This window comes from Balaenoptera physalus, assembly GCF_965194825.1.
Source record: "Balaenoptera physalus genome assembly, chromosome: 21".
In the NCBI taxonomy this organism is placed as follows: domain Eukaryota; kingdom Metazoa; phylum Chordata; class Mammalia; order Artiodactyla; family Balaenopteridae; genus Balaenoptera; species Balaenoptera physalus.
Genome location: NC_138902.1, coordinates 39,015,115 through 39,036,541, shown reverse-complemented (window position 1 = coordinate 39,036,541; position 21,427 = coordinate 39,015,115). Strand labels below are relative to the sequence as shown.

The 21,427-nt window shown below is 41.0% G+C and overlaps 1 protein-coding gene across 1 annotated transcript; it reads right to left on the bottom strand.

Moving 5' to 3' along the window:
- Positions 1 to 5,452: 5,452 nt before the first annotated feature.
- On the bottom strand, positions 5,453 to 15,406 carry LOC309651581 (uncharacterized protein). Its single transcript, XM_082444422.1, has 3 exons — positions 12,120 to 15,406; positions 8,020 to 8,151; positions 5,453 to 6,744 (listed from the first exon to the last, which is right to left on the bottom strand). The coding sequence occupies exons 1-3, from the start codon at positions 12,295 to 12,297 to the stop codon at positions 6,539 to 6,541; spliced, it is 516 nt and encodes a 171-aa protein (XP_082300548.1). The 5' UTR covers positions 12,298 to 15,406; the 3' UTR covers positions 5,453 to 6,538.
- Positions 15,407 to 21,427: the final 6,021 nt, after the last annotated feature.

The window sequence follows — 21,427 nt, the reverse complement described above, 5'->3', positions numbered from 1 at the left end:
GCAGGCTTCTGGTGTGTCTATCCTTGCTCTCTAAGTAAACTCACTCAGTACCATATCTTTGAATACCTGCTCCCTCCCAAATATATATCTCAGTGCTGACCTCACCCCAGTTCCAAACTTGTGTGTATATTGACCCACCTAATCTTTCCACTTGCATGTCACTGGGTGTCTCAAGCTGAACTCACCTGACATGGAGTTCTGACCTGCAAACCAATTTCAGTTTTGGTCCCCTCCATCCCCCCGCTGGATTGCTTAGGCCAACAGACTTCAGAAGCATCCTCGGTGCCTCCCTTTCTCTTACAATTTACTTCCAATTCGTTGGAAAATTTCATTCCTCCAGCTTCAAAGTATATTATAAATTGAAACCACTTTCGACACCTTTTCCACCATCACCAGCTTCTGTTGTCTGTCTGATTCAGTTCTTGCCCCCGAACCCCCGTCTGCTCCTCACACGGCAGCGGGAGTGATGTTCCTGTAATAAACATCAGACACCGGAGGAGTCGCTTGCTGCTCAGATCCATCCAAAGGCTTCCCGTGACAGTCAGAATAAGATGCGAAGCCCTTACTGTGTTGTGCAAAGCCTGACGCGACCTCTCTGATGCTGTTTCCCGCTCAGCCCCCGCCAGCTCTCCCCCAGCCACGTTGGCCTCTTTTTAGTCCTTAAACTCAGCAGGACCGCGGGGCCTTTCTTGTCCTTCCCCAGGGCACTTACACGGCTCACACCTTCACTTCGTTCAGGGCACCACTCAAGGGCAGCTTCCCAGAAACCTCTTCCCTGACACCATATATAAAGTAACACCTTCTACTCTTGTCTCCTCAAGCAGCTTTCTGGAAAATAGCACTTATATTTTTTATAGAACTTATGTTTATATTTTAGGCTTAGTTAGTCATTAGTTTACCGTCTTTCTTTCCCACAGGAGAAAGTAAGTTCCACGTGAGTGGAAAATTGGTGGTGTTAGAATTTTCTCAGGGGACAACAAACTGTTTCAAACCTAAGAGTTAAGAATGGTTTTTACATTTTTTAGTGTTGTGTCAAACAAACAAGCAAACACAAACAAGATTCAAGATTCATGACAGAGGGTGTATGTGACTGACAAAGCCTAAAATATTTGTCATCTGACCTTTTACAGAAAAAAATATTCCCAAGCCCAAGACCTACTGAGCATTCAATAATCATTTATAATAATAATTATTATATTTATTATATATTTTATATACATTAAAATATATCAAAAGCTTTGAGAAATCCTGAAATAATTCAATTCCAAGCTTTTAATAGGCTGATTTTTATTGTGGATTTTGGTACCACGGGGTTCTCAAATGTATTAATCTATGTTTCATGGCATGCTTATTAACCTCTTCTAGAACAGTAATATTTCTCAGAAGAAACTTAGAAAATGCTGTTTAAAATGTTAACCAGGAATGTAAACAATAGCCTACAAGTGATCACCATGAAGATAAGTCACCAAAACTCTTCCAGCAGCTAGCAAGAAACCTATTGGTGAGGGTCAGGCTGGGCCCCTGGGCTGAAGGCGCCCGGCCCTCCCGCACTCAGCGTTCAGCGGGAGAACACCACTCTGTGCAAAACACACGGTGTCGCTTGTGAAATATTTTCTGCCACTGAGGGCACAATCCTTACAGCGCCAGAGAAAGTACCCTGTTTGTCCAGGCCAAACCTGGTAGGAAGTGACCGTAATACTCAGTCTGCAGCGGTCTTCGTTGCTTCTCGGACCAGTCGCTTGGAAGCCCCCCCTGCTCCCTCGGGCCACATTCCTGGTGTGTTAGCTTCCAGCCTCCTTGTTCGCCACCAAATCAGTGACTACGTTCTCTGGGTCATCAGTGAAGTGCAGTAGATAAGTTCTCACGGAGCATCGATTGCAGCAATAAAACCCGAAAATCATGGCTGGTTTCTGCTCATCTCACCCGTAGATTCAGCAATTTTTAATAACTCATGAGGTGGTGAGCTGCAAATACAAGCTGCCAGAAAGGCACAGTTCGTGGCCTCAGGAGGCTCACGATCTGTGGTGAGCGGAAGACGTTTTTATAAGTACCTGAAGTTCTGGTCTGCAGCTGTGTGACCAGGCGCCCCTGGGCTCCTCAGCCAGTTCCAAGGGCACCATGAAAGATCTTTAAAAATTCAAGGGAAAGGCAGATGCTGAACTTTTTTTTTGGACTCTGCCAAAACTACTACCTCAAAGTACTTCTCAATTTCAGCATTACACCTGCTACGTTCCTCCCAGGGACGTCAGACCTTGCTCAGCTGCGATGTCAAGAGCCACACAGGAAATCGCTGTGGAGCAGAAAGCGAGGGTGCCTGTGTCCCATCTCATTCCCAGATTTGAGAAGTTGTTCAGTGCCCAGTAGGCACATACTTCCCGTTAGTCAGTAATTGGGTTATTTAAAAGTTAAAAAGTATTACTTTTTCTTTCGATTTGTACATGTTATTTTTCACATGGTTACTATGTTGTTAGGGCAGAGATAACTTAAGTTATTAAGACCTAATAACCAAAATTGTTAGGCATTTCTTTTGGTCCAGGGTGCCATAGAAATAATTATGAGGCATTAAGAGCTCCATGAATTGAGTCACTTCTGAACTAAGTTACAATGAGTGAAGACGTCCACAGGAGGGAGAGATTGATTTGCCTTGTGAGATGGGTTTGGAGGGCATCTGGGGGAAGGCTAAGCAGGGGTATGGCAATTGAACGATCCCTTGAGGCACGTGTGGGATTTTACCAGGTGAAAAGTTAGGGAGTGATAAGAAAAGGCAGTTCGTGATGTTGTTACTGCTAGTCATTTCAACATTTCACTAAACTCTTCCTTCAGCCTTTAGTGGGCTTTACCAAAGCAACATTTTCTCGCTTGGTTGTTCTCCTGATATGACGCTTCATTTCCAAGTGTGACTCTCTCTTTCCAAAGTCACCATCCCACCTTATTTCAGAGGTCTCACAGCTCCACACACCAACACTAAGACAGGCAGGTGTCTTCCCTGCCTGAAAGACACCCCCAGCCAAACGATTTCTCAGTCTCTTCTCCGGTGCCCACAAAACCTCCCTCTTCCTGGTGGCTTGACCACGGGTAGGGCTGAGAAGAAAACGATGTCATAAAACTGATTCACAGCAAAAGAGGAGTTATTTAAAGGCACCCTCTTATCCTCCCAAGGCTAGTCAAATTCTAAAACAGGACTCATGTCAACACAACTGAATTTCTAATCTGTGGTATTTCATTCTCTGTGGAGAAAACCCTGCTGAGAGGAGGGGTTTGTTTTTGTTGTAGATTTTCCAGCTTTGTTGCCATGGAGGGTTGAATCTACCCCAGAGATTGTATCCTTTTAGCCAACACAGGACCCTTTTCTTTTGTACCCTCCCTCATCGTTTCAAGTAAACCCCTCAAAGTTACTCTCATCATCCGTTCTCTTCCGAAGGTGTCATACGGGCAAGCCTAGGAATAAAATGTCTCCAGAGGATTCACCGGAGAGCTGACAACTTTTGGCTTGTGATTCTTTTAACTCTTAAACTTTTCCTCAGTGTGCAATGATACATTTATCCAGTATAAGTTTAGTTCTGGAAAACCACGTCCTAAATTGTGATTCTCAGTGCCTGTTCTGAGAGAGCTCTCTATACTCCCAAGAAGAATAAAGTAAGGGCATTAGGGATGGAAAAGCCAGCTCTAGGACGAAACTCGAAGGTGGCTAGAGCCCCTTACCCCGTGTTCTCACAACGCTCTCTCCCTCTTTCCTCATCACTCCCAAGCACCCAGGACAGCTGAGCATTGCTCTCATGGTAAGTGCAGATACTGCCTTGAGGGCCTTTTATATGCAAATTCATTTAATCCTCATAATAATCAATGAAGTGAGTATGGCTATCCTCATTTTCCGGAATAGGGTCACACAACTGGCAGGTCATGGAGTTGAGATTTGCACACAAGCTGCCTGGCCTGAAGGCCACGTGCTTCATCACTGTGTCACTCTGCACCGGTCCAGAGCTCTGAAGCTATGCCGTGCTGTATAAGTCACTAGTCACATGTGACGATTTAAATTAAAATTAATTAAAATAAAATAAAGCTTCATCTTCTCAGGTACACTAGCCACAGTTCAAATCTTCGGATTTAAATTGACTGTTTTTCTTTAATACTCCTTCCAACGCGTATTAAATAATAGACCAGCTAACTACTAGCTTAAGATATAGGAACATATTAGTGAAGGATAATGACCTATTATGTCACCTCTTCCAGAAAACATATTTGAATTATGATAAAAATTTTAACATCTTACCCATAAAATAACTAACAGGGATTGCTTCCTACTCTGGCTGTGCACCTGGCTAGGCCTGTGAGTGGGATCAAGTTGTGACGTTATGTTATTGCTCGTTTGAGCAACCTGACATTTCAAATGATGGTCCATGTCCCGGTCTCACCTAGACAAGGACATGTGCCTTCAGGTTAGCGCCTTTGAATTGAAAAAGAAGAGACGCCTTGAAGTACTATTAATGTTCCAGCTCATATCTTGTTGATAAAGCACACTCGCTTCAATTATGGCTTATTTCACTGCAGTTATATTTTTCTATGGTTGATAACTTCAAATGGTATTTTGTAAGTGTTTCTAGGTGTGAAACCAACAGTTCTTATGTGCATTTGGTGAGTATATGTCTAGCAACATTTTAAGTAATAATAAATAAAAAGCCTAAAGGAAACCTTTAAAATCTTTATACAGTCTCTCGGTCAGAAAGAATAGAGATCTGAGGCTTTGGGAGAAATTGTTTCTCAGAGATGCTAACCGTCCATCACGCCATTAATAAAACAACAATTCCAACGCCCTTTGTCATCTAAAAACAAAAGTCCTTCCCTTGTATTCTTACTTAGTTTAATCTATTATGTCATGAGAAAGGATTGTCTAATGCTAATGAAATGTCAGTATTTAAGCTTCATGATCAATCCTGATGAAAATCTCCTTTAATATTTTTCCTAACATGCTTTTTTAATTTCAGTTTTCATAGGAGGTCACGAGACATATTAATTAAAGAAATGAAGCTTTAAATATCAGAAAACAATGGCATTTATAATAGAAACTATAAAATTTTAACAATTTGCTGTGGTTTCTTCTGAAATACCAAGAAATAGTTGTTTATCCATATATTCTTTCAATATGAAATCTATTTAGTTCCATTTTATTTATTTTAAACTGGTAATCTATGCATCATATAATAACAAGCCTATCTAAGTACAATGAGTTATTTCCTTAAGGTATTTTAGCAACAAGAGAACAGTAATAATATTAGCGGCAAGCTTTTCTGGGTTTCGCCATGTGTATACCAAGCGCTTTGTGTACATGATCTCATTTAATCCTTACAACAAGCCCAGTAGTTAGACTTATTTCACTCATTTATTGGAGAAGAATTTTAAGGAAAATGAAGGTAAATAAATAGTTCAAAGTCACATGGCTGGTAAGCAAAGCAACTACAGTTTCATCAAGAACTGCACACGTCAACGCTGTGTGTTCTGTGAGACCGTGTGATGCACGGAACACGCAGATGTGAATAAAGGCGGATTTTGTACTCAAGAAACATATGATCTTGTGGACACCTGATAGCCACATAAAAAATAGAAACATAAATCCTAAGACTATTAGAAGGTGAGATAACCCACCTTCTTCTGATGGAACACAGGAGACCAGCTTTACGGTTGAGGAAACAAAAAGCCTCGAACTTTGTGGAGTCATTTGGCCTCATTCAAAAGATTTTTTTCCATCCTTGTGAAACTCACGTCCTGTAATGTTCTTGCCCTCTTTCTTGCCCTTTCATTTTCTTAGCCATAAAGTACAGATGATCCACAACAATTATTCTGGTGGAAATGATTCCAGCCAGAAAGTGGAATTATCTCGTGGCGAATTTGGAAAGAACCAGCAGGGCACGCTGAGTCCTCAGCACGCTGTTGTCTCCTGTGAGCCTCTTGCAGGGAGCAGTTCTTGCACTTCATTCCCCCAGGGCCGGGGGAAGTGGGTGGGGGGGACCGGCCTCAGCTAGTGTTGGCAGGGCTGGGTTGGCAGGGAGCCCTACTGCTCAGGTCACGTAGCAGGACCATGTGATGCGCAGACCTTGACTCACGCCACCCAAGTAGGTCTCTCTTAATAACAAAAATAATTTTTGTTCAGAATCAGATGAGGAAAAAGGTTGATATCCCCCTTTAGATAATCAAACACTACCTACTGCTATTTCATACCCTTATTTTTTTTTCACATTTTAAAATTTTATCTTTTTCTTTTTTAAGAAAGTCATATTCTGTTTAAACATCTTTAGGGTATGAGGTGCCTCTGTTATTTAGTTTAGTCTTGTAGTTCTTAAGAGGTTTGCATGTGCATCAAGAAGAAGTTCCCCAGGGATGGGTACATGTAGAATTAGGACATTTATTTCCAGTCAAGGGAGGAAAGCAAGTTTAAGAGGCGTCTGTATAATTTAGCCTCGGGTTCTGGAGTTCTGAGTCAAACAGGAGTCTGTGAAGTTCACCCGTGTGTTCTCGAGTTCGAAGGGCTTACAGTGTGCTGTCATCAAGGAGATTTTGATTTGGGAACTGGCGTTGGATAGGGAAAAAGTACCCACCACCTTCTACAGCATTTTTTTTCATCATTACACACACCAATGGTGTCATCCGTGCTGGTGCACCCTCCGTCTTTGCACACTCCTTGCAGAAGAATACATTGTTTTTGTCCTGGAATAAGGCCAGTCCTTGCTGCACAGAAAGAGATGCAACAACCTCATTAATTCACCATCAAATTATTGGTAATGTACGTAAAGCAATAAATTTACAGAAGAATGGCTTTGAGATAGAATAAATGATATTACCTATATGAAAAAATCACTTAGGCAAAAGAAGTGGCTTTTTGGAGGAGGGGTGCTAAGAGTGTGGGACTATACACATCTTAGAGAGGGCAGGCTGGTTTCTAGAAGCTTTTAGAGAGTTGTCCTTATCAAGGGCAGTACATGTTGAACCATGTGGGGTGCTTTGTTGTCACCATGACTGGGGAGATGTCCTTGGCGTTGGTGGGTAAGGCTCAGGGTTGGTAGATTTCCCACCTAGTGAACTGTCCTGCCCCAAATGCCAGTAACGCCTGCACTGAGACAGACTACTTCAGCGGAAGTATCCACCCTCTGCCCCCTCGCCCGTGCTAAGCTCCGCGTCCACATTTACAGCATCCTTACCGTATGGCACCTGTCCTCATCTTCATCTCCTCTTGTGGAAAGTCTAGCCAGCCTTCAGATTTCACCTTACCTAATTCCCCCATTTCAGGACTGTGCAGGAGCGGGATTTTCTGTGTTCTTCAATGCCCCTTATATGCAGATACATGGAGATAATTTCCCTCAGAGCTGAAAGGTGCTTTTCCTTAAACACACCCGTATGTTTTCCCGATTCATTGGGCTGCTGAAAAGCACATAACTGAGGGTGTGCTTCAGCACTGTTCCCTTGCCCCCCAGCGTCCTTCCTCCAGCGTTTCCAGCACAGCCAAGGGTCCTTTTCCCCGTGGGTCATGGTGGCTGTTACGTAACAGGACACTTCTGTTCGCGGCCAGTAATAGGGATTCGCTGGCTCCTGAGCCATCCTATTAACTCACTGTGTCCCGTTTTGTCTTTACTGTCCGATAATACACTAACCCTGACTGGCTGGCTTCTTTGGTCCCTAACTTCTACTGCTTAACTGAGTTTGAGCCCTTTGGGGCTCTGAATCTTTGTTTGGGGGGAGCGGTATTTAAACCAGGCCCTCATTATTATCTCACCGTCCCGTAGAAAAATACCCACAGCCAGACACACCAGCGCAGCCTCTTGTCACTGACTTTTCAGAACCTGTGCGAGTCTGTGTTCTCCCCCTGCTGGAGGGTCTGACTCTCAGGCGAGCCATCCGTGGGCTCGGGGCCTCGTGTGGCAAGAGAACGGCGTGCTGGGGAGTTGATCAGCGTCCTGTGGTGCCGCCTCTGCTCTGCCGGCTCCGGAGGCTGGAGCGGCTGCCTTTCAGGGAGAGCGCCGAGGGGCTCACCACTCTCGGGGACAGAGCCGAGGGTCCCGCCGCTCTCGGGGACAGGGCCGAGGGTCCCTCCCGCCGCTCTCGGGGACAGGGCCGAGGGTCCCTCCCGCCGCTCTCGGGGACAGAGCCGAGGGACCCGCCGCTCTTGGGGACAAGGCCTAGGGTGACCCCACCCCACGCCTGTCTACACAGAGTGCAGGCTCCTACCCAGCAGCGCAGCAGTCCTCTTACCAGCTGTTGGTCTCTCCCCTGATAACCTCACCTACGCACTTAGTGTAACATTTGGTGACTTTCAGGTTTTCTAACGAAGCTAAAATCAAGGGTTTTTAATGTCGGGCAAGGCATAGTGAGAGGCAGAGTATGTTTCAAGGACGCATCTGGGTATGAACATAGAGGCGTCCCACGCGGTGCATCTCCACACGCCAAAGTAAGGTATCGTGACCTTTCCGTGTGGCTGCAATATATTCTCTTCCGAACACACCTGGCCACTGAGAGTTTTTCCCTCCTGTGCAAGATTATAGGATCTTTGTTTAATCCATCCTCTTGGCATAAGTGATTTGGGAGAAACCAAGGAGGACTGATCTGGAGGAAGGGGTCATCATGACTTGAAAGGCGTGATGCCTCCAAAGGGCTCTTGTCAGATTCGCGGGGAGCCCAGCTCTGCTACCAGCGCCAGTGACCTCCGGCTCTTCACTTTTCCTTTCTTTCTTTTTTCTTTACTGTGGTAAGAACACTAAACATGAGATCTCCACTCTGACATTTCTAAGTACACAACGTGGTACCACTATCCAGAGGCACAAGTCTGCCCAGCAGATCTCGAGAATTCCTTCATCTTGTAGAAGTGAAACTTGAAGCCCATCCGACGACAACTCCCCATTTCTCCCTTCCCCCAGCCCCTGGAAACCGCTGTTCTGCTCCAGGTGTCTACGAGTTTGACTATTTTTAGACGCCTCAGGTAAGGGCGGTCATGCAGTCTTTTTCTTCTTGGACTGGCTGACTTCACTTAGCATCCTGTCCTCCAGATTCACCTTCCAGATTATAGTCTTGAAGCAGAGTTTGTTGTGCATCTTTGTCTACCTGTCCCACATCTGTTGTCCTGGACCCTGGCGGGTTTTGCCTGTGAATTGTGAGTCCTTCATACCTTCAGTGATGCACTTTCCTCACCACCTTTGCTGGTTTTGTCTTATACTTTGGTATCCTACTTTAATGGAGTCTGAATCATGGTGCCTAGAGGGTAGGAACTTCCTTTGGAACACTGTAGAAGGGGCCTCATCCAAAGGATGACAGAGATTTCGGACAGTGCATATTTTCAAGTCTAAACATGATTATGACTTAGAGAATCCACCTAGATAGATCAGACTTATTTACCTTTGGATCACAGAAATTATCAGATTGAAAGGTTAGGAATTTTGATTTCCTAATTTCTCATGATTATTATTGATACTGTTTATCTATTTCCACACAGTTGCTGGTGGTTTCTCAGGCTTCATTCTATGTGTGTACCTCAAAGAGTGATTATCTCAAGATTAGAAAAGAAGGAAGCTACTCTAAACTTGAAACTCCTTCTGTGGCAGAACCAGGAAGAGAAACTCTGAAGAAAGAATAGTGGAAGTAGTGAAACAAAATGAAAGACCTATCAGGCTCGTAGGCCGCCTAGAACCCGTAGATGATCCTACTTTGAGCATAAACCGAGCCCCACCCCTGGTGATGGAGATACTCGTGATCACCACTCCCGGCACAAAGTCTAGTAGCCTTGCCCTCCCTGTTCTTGAAGTGTCCCTGCAGATTGAGCCTTGGTGCCATGCAGCTTTTACTGTGGCCTAATTCCATGAGATGCTTGGCACATTTTCTGATAGAAACTAGTGCTCTCCTGCCATGGCCTTCTTGCAGTTCCTTAAACACACTGTGGTTTCTTCTGCATCAGGGACATTGCACTGGCGTCTTCCTCTGCCAGGAGTGTTGAGGTCTCCTTGCAAGGGGTTCATCAGTGAACACTTATCTTCCCGTTTTCAGCTCAAGAGGCATGCCTCAATGAACTTTTCCCGGATGTTGCAGATTGACAATGACCGCATGTTTCAGGCACTCAGAATACTCTGTTCCTTTTCATTGTACTTATTAAAATTTATAATTTATAGATGCATTTGTAACCATTTGCCTAATGTCTGTCTTCTCTACTGTGGGAAGACAGTCTTCCTTTCATTTCCCATTGTATCTTGGGTATCTCACGCAGCCCATGGAAAGTAGCAGATGCTCAGTACACATTTCTTACCATTGAATGCTGTTAAATGTTCTTTGACCGCACACACATTTTCTGTCTCTTATTCCTTCTAAAACTTCTTGGCTCCCCTGTTTTTGACTATTTGGCCCCCACTCTTGGACGTACAATTGTATTTATGGGTGTGCAGTCTCGTTATTACCATAGGAACTTCTCTAAACCTTAGGCCTAGATTTCTTGGAGTCCTGTTTTCCTGTCAGTTATTTCTGGCCTTTGCTCTAGGACAACCTTTTTCTTGAATTGTTTTCCACTCTAAGAATGAACCACTGCCATATCACTTTCCCACTATAATGGTGACTTTTGGCTCGATCTTTACTTCCAGAAGTATCCCTCCTTAACCTTAAAAAAAAAAAGGCCCGTAACATGGGGTATGACTCTGGATGGAGACAGTCATTTATGCTGAGTTAAATTTAGCTTAGGTGGTGGAAAGCAAGCATGAGCAAAAAAAAAAAAAGAAAAAAATTCACTCATCAACCATGCACACATAATTATCTTGAACCAAGTGCTTTCAGCAGTCTGATTATCACCATTATATGATTTTAAGAACAAAGATCAGGAAAATCTAAAGACTAGTGTAAGTCATCCCAATAATAATGCCAGAATGTTAAGCCGATTCAACATGCCTACCACAAACACTGAAGAAAAGAATTTAGAGGTAAATGAAGTAACATGTTTCAAAGACATTGTAGCTTCCCAAAGAGGAAACTTGAAAATCTCCTTAGGTTCTTCAATGTCTAATTGGGGGATTTTGAGGTAAAAAGCCTGACAGAAATTAGGGTTACCACTTTATGGGCATACCTACACCCGTAGATCGCTGGAAACAGTACTGACCCAGATTAAAAATACTTGGTTCCAGCTGCAGTGTTGCCACTACCTATGTGACCTCAGTGAAATCATATTCTTTATGTGGACATGGATTCTCTTATCTGTAAAATTAAAGAATTAACCATTAAATTGCCTTCTAATTTTAAGTCATTAACATCATATAATTTTACATTAGCTGTCACTACAAGTGTGTCTTCTTCTGACAGAATTGAGGGCCAGGTGAGAAGTACGTGAACTCCTTCAAGAGGGGGCAGCTGTACATCAGATAGATCCCAAGATATTCATAGATCAGGCAAAGATCAAACATTTCAACGTACATGAATATCTTTGATTGTATTTGAAAGAATCTTATAGATGAATCAAGGAAGAGGGAGAGTTACCCAGACTTAATCTATGTTCAGTGAACAATGAGGGATGTTAACATCCTGACATCAACAGTGGAGAAAACAATCTTAGTTTTTACAAGGATCTGAATGAATCAGCCTGAAAATGGCCATGTTCCCTTTTCCCTTTAAGTCTACACTTTAATATTCCAACTTCTCCATCATGAGCACCAAGGATATAACTCAGGTTGTTAAAATGCTCCCTTCCTATTTTGCGTTATGCTTAAAATTTTGCCATTGACGTGCCGTCCCAAATCCATGCTTTTCCAAATTCCTCTGCTCCCTATTAATAACTTGATATAATTCTTTTTTGTTGAGCTCTGTATTATATGCCTAATTTCTACCATTCACAAATATTCCCTCACCAATAGACTACATCACTTCCATTCAGTAACCAAATCTGACCCAGTAGCCGCCATTTTCACTCTCCTTTTTGGAGGTGGGGGCCCTTGTAAAAGCTACTCGATTTGTATGCCAAGCCTGATGTCACATGTCAAAGCTTCTCCACTTCCACATCGGTTTGAGCCCCCTTTTCTAATCATGGAACTTTTGGAACTCATTTTCTGTTGATGGAAATCCTTGTCCCACTTCACAATTTTGGCCTCATCAGTTCTAAGGAAGATGATCATGTTGGACTTCTGCGTCCCTAAGACTGTGCATTAGGGTCTGAGTTAAGATGGCCACAGCATAATTACGCATCCGAATAGGTTTCCTAGGAAACCTATCTCTACAGTTATTCACCATCTTACCTTTTGGTATTATAGTCAAAGAGAGGAGGAGAACAGAAAGCAGTAAATGGAGTCTCATGGTTGAATGCCCGGTAGAGAAGTGAGTAATCAGGAATAGCGGGATTCAGGGCCTTTTATTTACTTCTGGAGACTGAGGTTCCTTTTAGTCAGTGAAGCTTAACAAGTAAGAAAATAAAACAGCTTCCGCTGGAATATTTCCAAACCCTGAACTCCCTAAATTTGGTGACAAATTAACCTAACTACTGGAGATCAGATGGCTAATCCTTTACTTTTTCTGTGGGCTCTCAAATTTCTCAGAGGTCAGTATCTTTGGCCAGTCATCTTTTAAAGGGTCATAGTGTAATAGTGTAATAACATTGTGTAACTTTAAGGTGTACAACATGTTGATGTGATACACTTATGTATTGTGGTGTGATTGCCACCACAGTGTTAGCTGACATCTCTGTTAGGTCACGTAATTATCATTTCTTTTGTGTAGTGAGAACAATTAAGTTGTAGTTTCCTATGACTTTGAGGTTTATCATATAGTGTTGTTGACTATAATCACTATGTTGCCCATTAGATCTCCAGAACTTACTTATCTACTGGTTGTAAGTTTGTACCCTGAAACAGCATCTCCCTAATTCCCCCACTCCCAGCCCCTGGTAGCCACCATTCTACCCTCTGTTTTGATGAGTTTGGCTTTTTAGATTCCACATCAAAGTGAGATCACACACTATTTGTCTTTCTCTGTCAGACTCATCTCACTTAGCATAATGCCCTCCAGGTACTTCCATGCTGTTGCAAATGGCAGGATTTCAGTTTTTTTCTCATGGCCGAATAATATTTCATTGTGTGTATATATACATATAGATACATACACACACACACACACACACGATATCTTCTTTATCCATTCATCTGCTGATGGACACTTGGGTTGTTGTCATATCTTGGCTATTGTGAATAATGCTGGAATGATCACGGGAATGCAGATAATTCTTCAAGATCCTGATTTCATTTCCTTTGTATATATGCCCCAAAGTGGGATTGCTGGATCACAGGGTAACTCTATTTTTACTTTTTGAGGAACCTCCATGCTTTTCCATAGTGGCTGAACCATTTTACATCCCACCAACAGTGCACAAAAGTTCTCTTTTCTCCACATCCTCTCCAACACTTGTTATTTCTTGTCTTCTTGATGACAGCCATTGTAATAGGTGTGAAGTAATCTTTCATTGTGGTTTTGATCTGCATTTCCTGATGATTAGTGATGTTGAGACTCTTTTCATGTACCTGTTGGTCATTTGTATGTTTGGAAAAATCTGTTTAGTTCCTCTGTTCATTTTTTTTTAATTGGGTTATTTGGTTTTTGTTATTGAGTTGTATGAGTTCTTTATATATTTATATATATTAACCCTTATCTGATATATCATTTACAAATATTTTCTCCCGTTGTGTAGATTGCCTTTTCATTTTTGTAGATTGTTTCTTTTGCTGTGCAGAGCTTTTTAGTTTGATGTAGTCCTGCTTGTTAATTTTTGCTTTTGTTGTTTTTGCTTTTGGTGTCATATCCAAAAAATCGTTGCCAAGAAAATGTCAAGGAGATTTTCCCCTGTTTTCTTTTAGGAGTTTTATGGTATAAGGTCTTATGTTTAAGTCTTTAATTCATTTCAAGTTAATTTTTTGTGAGTGGTATAAGGTAGGGGCACAATTTCAGTGTTCTGCATGTGGTTATCCAGTTTTCCCAACACCATTTGCTGGAGAGGCTGTCATTTCCCCACTGAGTATTCTTGGCTCCCTCGTCAAGCATTAATTGACTGTATATGCGGAGATTTATTTTTGGACTCTCTATTCTCTTCCTTTGGTCTCTGCATCTGTTTCTATGCCAAAAGTATTTTATTATTTTAATTTTTGATGCTATTTTAAGTAGAATTTCTTTTTTTTTTTCTTTCAGATAATTCTTTGTTAGTGTATAGAAACACTACTGATTTTCACATGTTGATTTTGTATCCTGCAACTTTACTGAATTCGTTGACTAGGTTTTACAGTTTTTTGGTGGACTCTTTAGGATTTTCTATATATAAAATGTCATCTGAAAATAGAGACAATTTTACTTGTTGCTTTCCAATTCTAAAAGCTTTTAATTTCTTTTTCTTGCTTGATTTCTCTGGCTAGGAATTCCAGTACAGTGTTGAACAGGAGTGGTGAAAGTGGGCACCCTTGTCTTGTGCCTGATCTTAGAGTGAAAACTTGTAACCTTTCACCATTGAGTATGATTTTGGCTGTGGGTTTGTCATATATGGCCTTTATAGTATTGAAATACTTTCCATCTATACCTAAGGTGTTACAAGATTTTATCATGAATGAATGTTAAATTTTTTCAAATGCTTTTTCTGCATCTGTTTAGATGATTGCATGATTTTTATCTTTCATTCTATTAACTTGATGTATCACATTTATTAATTTGAATGTTATTAACCATCTTTGCATCCCAATGATAAATCCCATGTGATCATGGTGAATGATTCTTTTAATGTGCTGCTGAATTCAATTTAGTACTAGTATTTTATTGAGATTTTTGTATCTTTAGGTAGATTTGTCTGTAGTTTTCTTTTCTTCTAGTGTCCTTTTCTGGCTTTGGTATGAGGATAATGCTGACCTCATAAAATGAGTTTGGGAGTGTTTTCACCTCTTCAGTTTGGGGGAAGAGTTTGAGAAGGATTGGTATTAATTCTTCCTTAAATGTTTGGTAAAATTCACCAGTGAAGCCATCTGGTTTTTGATTACTGAATTAATATCCTTGCTAGTAATTGGTTTGTTAAGATTTTCTGTTTCTTCTTGATTCAGTCTTGGTAGGTTGTATATGTCTAAGAATTTATCCATTTCTTCTAGGTTGTCTAGTTTCTTGGCATAGAGTTATCATAGTAGCCTCTTGTGATCCTTTGTATTCTGGTGTTCTCAGTTGTAATGTTTCCTTTTTCATTTATAATTTTGTTGATATGGATCCTCTCTCTTTTTTTCCTTGTTTAGCCTAGCTAAAGGTTTGTCCGTTTTGTTTATCTTTTCAAAGAGCCAACTCTTAGTTTTGTTAATCATTTCTATTGTGTTCCTGTTCTCTATTTCATTTATTTCTGCCTTAGTCTTTATTATTTCCTTCCTTCTCCTAACTTTGGTCTTGGTTTATTCTTCTTGAAGCATGGAGTTAGGTTGTTTATTCGAGTTTTTCCTTGTTTCTTAATACAGGCATTTACTGCTATGAACTTCCCTCTTAGAACTGCTTTTGCTGCATCCAATAAGTTTTGGTAAATTGTGTTTCCATTCTTTTCTCTCAAGATATATGTATAATTTCCCCTTTAATTTCTTCTTTGATCCATTGGTGGTTCAGGAGAGTATTGTTTAATTTTCATGTATTCATGAATTTTCCAGTTTTCCTCCTGTTACTGATTTCTACTTTCATACCATTGTGGTCAGAGAATATATGTAGGATTTCAGTCTTCTTGAATTTGCCAAGACTTGTTGTGTGGCCTAACATATCATCTGTTTGAGAAAATGCTACATGTGCACCTATCTATCCATTGTTGAGAGTGGGGTAAATATATCATTTCATCCTCTCCTGGTCTGAAAAGTTTCTGTTGAGAATTCTGCCATTCTGTTGAGAGCCTCCTGGGAAGTGGCCACAATGCTTGGGAAGCTAGATGTCCACATCAGGCTCTCTTTTTCCCACTGGGGAATCATAGGTCCACGGGGGCTCTTTTGGTCTGGTGCTGTGCCAGCCTTGGGGAGGGGTGATGAGGTTAGAGTGTAGCAATTCATTTGCCCTTCTAATACCATCCTTCTCAGTGTTCGCGGTCCAGAGAATTTCTTCAGACTCACCCCCTGTTCTAGGAGTTTCACAGTGGTGTCTAATCTGTGGATATTTGCTAGTTTGTCTTCTTGTGAGGGAGACTGAAGTCAGGAACAACTTATGTAACCATCTCAATAACCAAAAATAGGATATTGATGTCAGAAGGCAGGACCTACTGTCTAATGGAAAAATTACTTGCAGAGACCATAGGCTGCCCCTCCAATCGGTTTGCATCCCAGAGTGCAAAGGTCTGGGGGTTAGAATGATTTCAAAAGAGGGGCCACCTGCTGCCTGGTGCCACCTCACGTTACGGACTCTCTCCCTGCAGCTGTGGTCCTCAGAGCCCCAGGTACAGCTCCAGAAGTCCTTGATGTGGTGGGTGCTGTGCACAGCAAAGCTGTGGGTGCATGGCTGCGTCTGCCTAGATTTCAGAAGATGCCCTAGAGAGCTGTGGGTCCCAGGCAGAGAACTGCTGCTGAGGCGCGGTCACCACTGACAGCTCCCCTTTAGGGCAAAGCCTAGGGGAGCCATATGCGCATGGTTCCCCTAAACTCCAGGCATGCAATTATAGCTCAGGAGAGCGGCCCGTGTACCACCTCCATGCAGGAAGCTGTGGGGGCAGGGCTGCTTGGAGCCTCGGAGGCCCCAGCCCTGCCCGGGTGTGTCTGGAGGATGGGACCTGTGCCTGGATCCCTTGACTGGACTCCAGACTCTCATAAAGGTCTTTTCATCCGTGTATAGTTGTTAAATTAGCCTTTGTGTGAGAAGAGGGGGTCTGGGACCTGCTGTTCTGCAGGTTTGCTTCCTGGAATATTTATGACAATCCTCTCTATTCAGATATTCCTATTCTAGTATTTAAAGTCTGAACAAAAGAATTGGAAGCATGAACACACACACACACACACACACACACACACACACACACACACAATCTCTCCCATGGAAGTTAGCCAACATGTTGAATTATTAAAGCAAGTGTGGCATGTCCAACCGTCAAAAGGATTTAGACAGGATGTTAAGGACTGATGTAAATTAAGTATAAGGAGGATATTTTTATTAAAAAGGATAAAAAAATGCCGGAGACAAAACTTTATTACTGTACATGACTAACTAAAAGGTATTTGTAGGGAGACAGACACAAGTCAGGAGATTATTCTATATTTGGCAAGAGAAAAAAGAGAAAAACTATGACGAATACATCAGTGTTTCCGGAGGTTTTTGGAACACACCATGAGGTTACTTCTTCTAGGGACCAGAGAGTCTGCTCATCCTGTTTTGATAGCACTTGTAACGTAGCCGAAGCCTGCTGTTCTTTCAAGGTTTAAAAATCTTTCCTACATATCTGTAAGGGTTTTGCTTTTCTCTTATAATCCCCTATCCACACCCCAGAACTATGATTGCATCTCATTAGGATAACAGTCTTTCAGGTATCTTTTCCTTAGTTATTTAAGACATCATGTTTCCATGATAAATCAGGAAAACAAGCGGACTTGCCAGCAAATTCCAAATTATAGATAATAGATGCCATAGTGTTTTAAATGAATTAAGCCAGATTAAGGATCTCTTCTGAGCTTTTAGACTCAAGAGCACTCACAGGCAGTTAGTCTAAGCTGAGGCACCCAATTTTGTGGAGTCCAGGTATAGATCAGTAATATAGGGCTAGATTGACTTGGTAGAGAGTCCCAGTTTCTCACCTGTATCCAAAAAGGACATAGTCTTTGTAAACTAAATTCAACTCAGGTGTAGTGCTTATCCATATTCTTGCTAGATGGTGGAGATGAGGTAGGGAGGGAGAAATGAAAGCAAACCATCAAGCTGTCTCACCACTTACACACTTAGTTCCTTACCTACAGTATACCTCTGCTGTTTTAAGGTCAGTTTTGCCCTAAATCGAGTAAAGACTATACCAAATTATTATGGGAAATATCCATACTCTGAGAGTTTAAAAAAAAATAAAGACTTCATAAATACTGCATTATAGGAAGAGAGAAAGGGAGTCTTCACTACCAAAGCACATTTCCTTAATCATCTAAGTTTTTTACATGACTGAAAACTGAGATTCCTCCTAAGAACTACTTTGAGGTATATAGTTTACTCAAGTCCCAAAGACATTCAGGAAAGGAAAGTGAGACCTTATGACACTAGGGAGGAAGATGAAGTTGTAGCAGAAGTTGTGAAGCATCAAAAATCTGTTTAAAAGGGGTATTGACAGCATACCCTTGGAAGAGGTTACTATGTTTTTTACAGTAAAATGTTTAGGTTCTATAAAAGGGAATTATTTGTGTTGAGGAGTAAAATATTGAGAATCTCTAAATGATCACAATGTTTCCTCATAGCAGTAGAATATCAAAATCTTTTTTGTTGTTGTTAATTGAGGTTTTATTTTGTTAGGGTACTTCTGTTGGTCTTCAACCTTTCGTTCTCTCCTTTCTGTTTTCATCTCTTTCCAGTTATCTGCCATGCAGTTACAATCCTTACATATCATCCCAGATTATTTCCTCTTGCCTGATTCCAATTTTCTTTCCTTTCTCTGTTTACATCTCCTCCCCTCCATGATATTTTCTAGATTTCTTCTATATTTGACCTTTGCATTTCCTTTGTACTCTCTGTGCGTCTATTTAATTATGTTGCATATGACTATATTTTCATCTTTGCAACTTGTTGTTTAATCTTTTGATCTTTCTGTGACAAATTTTTAAAAAATTTGTCAAATAAATGGGCTTTCTTACTTCTAAAGAGATTGTTTGGATCTGAAAATGAGTCATAAAGAAGTAGTATCTGGGTAGGTTTGAAATCAATATGTATTTATTTATTTCTCTTGACAAGGGATGATAGAAGTTGATAATAAAGCTGGCAGTGTTTAATATGTATATTTAAAATTTTTAGATACAAAGACGTTTCCTTTTGATGCTTTTCCAAGTTTCATTTCAATTTATGCTTAATGGGTGGTTGATAATCTGAATAGATAATGGGCGTTGGAATTGGCAGAAGAATCCACCACTGGCGACAGCATTTCCACCGTCTTCGGCAGGCACCAATTATATCCTCTGTTATCTTGCAGGTGTCTCTTCTGCAAAGGCCAGAGAGATTGAAACAGTGGTTTTCAGCAGAAGCCAAACCACTTCTTACTGTAGAAGAAGAGTCAGTGAGATCATTAGTCCATGAATGGAATGTAAACCTGTAAACTTAAGTGTGAGAGTAGAAGAGTTCTAGGAAGAGCATTTCTACATGGAGAAAAGAAGCTGGACAAAGGGTCCATTCAATTGCTTCATCACATTCACTGACTCCTTTTTACCCAACAGCCAAAATATTAACAAACCCCTCCCTCCTTTTCTTATATGTTTTTGGCATTTTGTTAATTTAGGCTTCAAAAATAACTTTGGTAAATGTCAAAGTGAAACAACGAGGGGATGGACAAAATATATGTTCTAAATACACCAGTGTCTTTATTATTTTACTCCTTTATATGGATCTTCAACCAATATCTGCCAAATGTCTTCTATTCACCAGGCATTTTTCTTTGTACTAGCGATAGAACAGTGGAAATGGCAGAAATATTCTCACAGCACTTATATTCAGTGAGGAAAATCTGACCATACACAAATAGAATGATAAGATAATTTCAGAAAGTGATAAGTGGTTAGAACACAATAATACAATAATGGGCCACATATAGTCTGGAGGATGGAGTTGATAAAATGGACCGAGAAAGGCTTTCTGAGGATATAGCATTTGAACTGATATGTGAATGCTGAAAATGAAATAGACAAGCAGATATCCACGTGAGGGTATGATAGGCATGTAGAATAGCAGGAGCAAGGTCTCTTGCTTAGTTTATTTGAAGAACAGAAAGACCTGTGTGGATGGAGCATATTGGGAAAAAAATAAGTTTGATAAGAAATGAGGTGACCTTGATTAAACAGGATCAAGATCATTTTTGGCTTGTAGGTCATAGGAAGCTTGCAGATTCATATAGCTATCATTGTAGTTGTCTTCCGTCAGCTTCTATATGCTCATTCTTTTTTTAAAATGTTTAGCATTTCGGGACTTCCCTGGTGGTCCAGTGGTAAAGAATACGCCTTCCAACGCAGGGGACGCGGGCTCGATCCCTGGTCGGAGAACTAAGATCCCACATGCCGTGGGGCAACTAAGCCCGTGCGCCACAACTACAGAGCCCACGCACCCTGGATCCTGCATGCCACAACTAGAGAAGAGAAAACCTGCACGCCACAACTAGAGATAAGCCCACGCGCCTCAACAAAAGATCCCTCTTGCCTCAATGAAGATCCCGCCTGCCACAACTAAGACCCGATGCAGCCAAAAATAAATAAATAATAAATCTTAAAAAAAAAAGAGAAAAGTTTAACATTTCACCTCCTCTTTCCTCCTATCCATTTAGATAAGGGGTAGGGGAGGATTTCAGTGAAAAAGAGCCTGTGGGTACTCAGTCGTAGTGCAGGTTTATTCTAAACAAATAGAAAACCTCTCAATCTCTTCATGTTTCAATCAGCTCAGAAAGAAGCAGAAGTTATTTTTTCTTTCCAAATGTAGATGTGATCTACCTAACTCAAAGGACAGAGAAATTTTCATCATGGAGTGTATCAATTAGAGGAAAAGTAAGTTTGTGGACATTCTAAATAATCCTTTCAATTCTATCTAAAAAGTAAAGGGTATTAGAAAGCCGAAAATTGGTCATTGTGTCCAGACCATTTTATCCTCCAGATGACTTGTATGGTAGAAAAGTTAATTTAATAAATAACGCTCTAGTGGTAGAGCTGATGCCACAGTCCTCAAAATAAACTGGGTTTCCAGTAGAAAATCCACCTAAAGCAAGAGTTAGGAAACGGACAGTTAATAGCTTCATTTTGGACTCATCTGTGTGTTGAGAATTTGCATAGTGTCAAGGTTTTACCACTCAAGAAATAATTCAAGGTCCATTTAATAATGTATGGGGTCTATTAAATAAGATATTTTTGGTGTCATCACATTAATTTTATTTATATTTGCCTATCGAGGCCATTCCTAGCTAAGAATAATAAGTCAGTATTTTTAGATTAAAACTTGGTGTTGATGTTCCTGTTTACTGTGACAGAATGACATAGACAATATACCCACTTAGTCAAGTAACTTCAATATGTATTTGCAGGGGAGAATGAAAAAGAAAATCAACATTGACACCTGATAAACATTATTTTTTAAATAAGAAGAGGACAGTATTGCCTTAACCAAGTTAAAGTTTGTCTGAACACAAAAATCCATGTAGTGTTTCACAGTAAAATATCAGCCTCGATCTCATGAAGATCAGAAAGAAAAGAAGAATGTCCACAGTCAGTACTACATGAATATAGTTCTGAAATTTTTG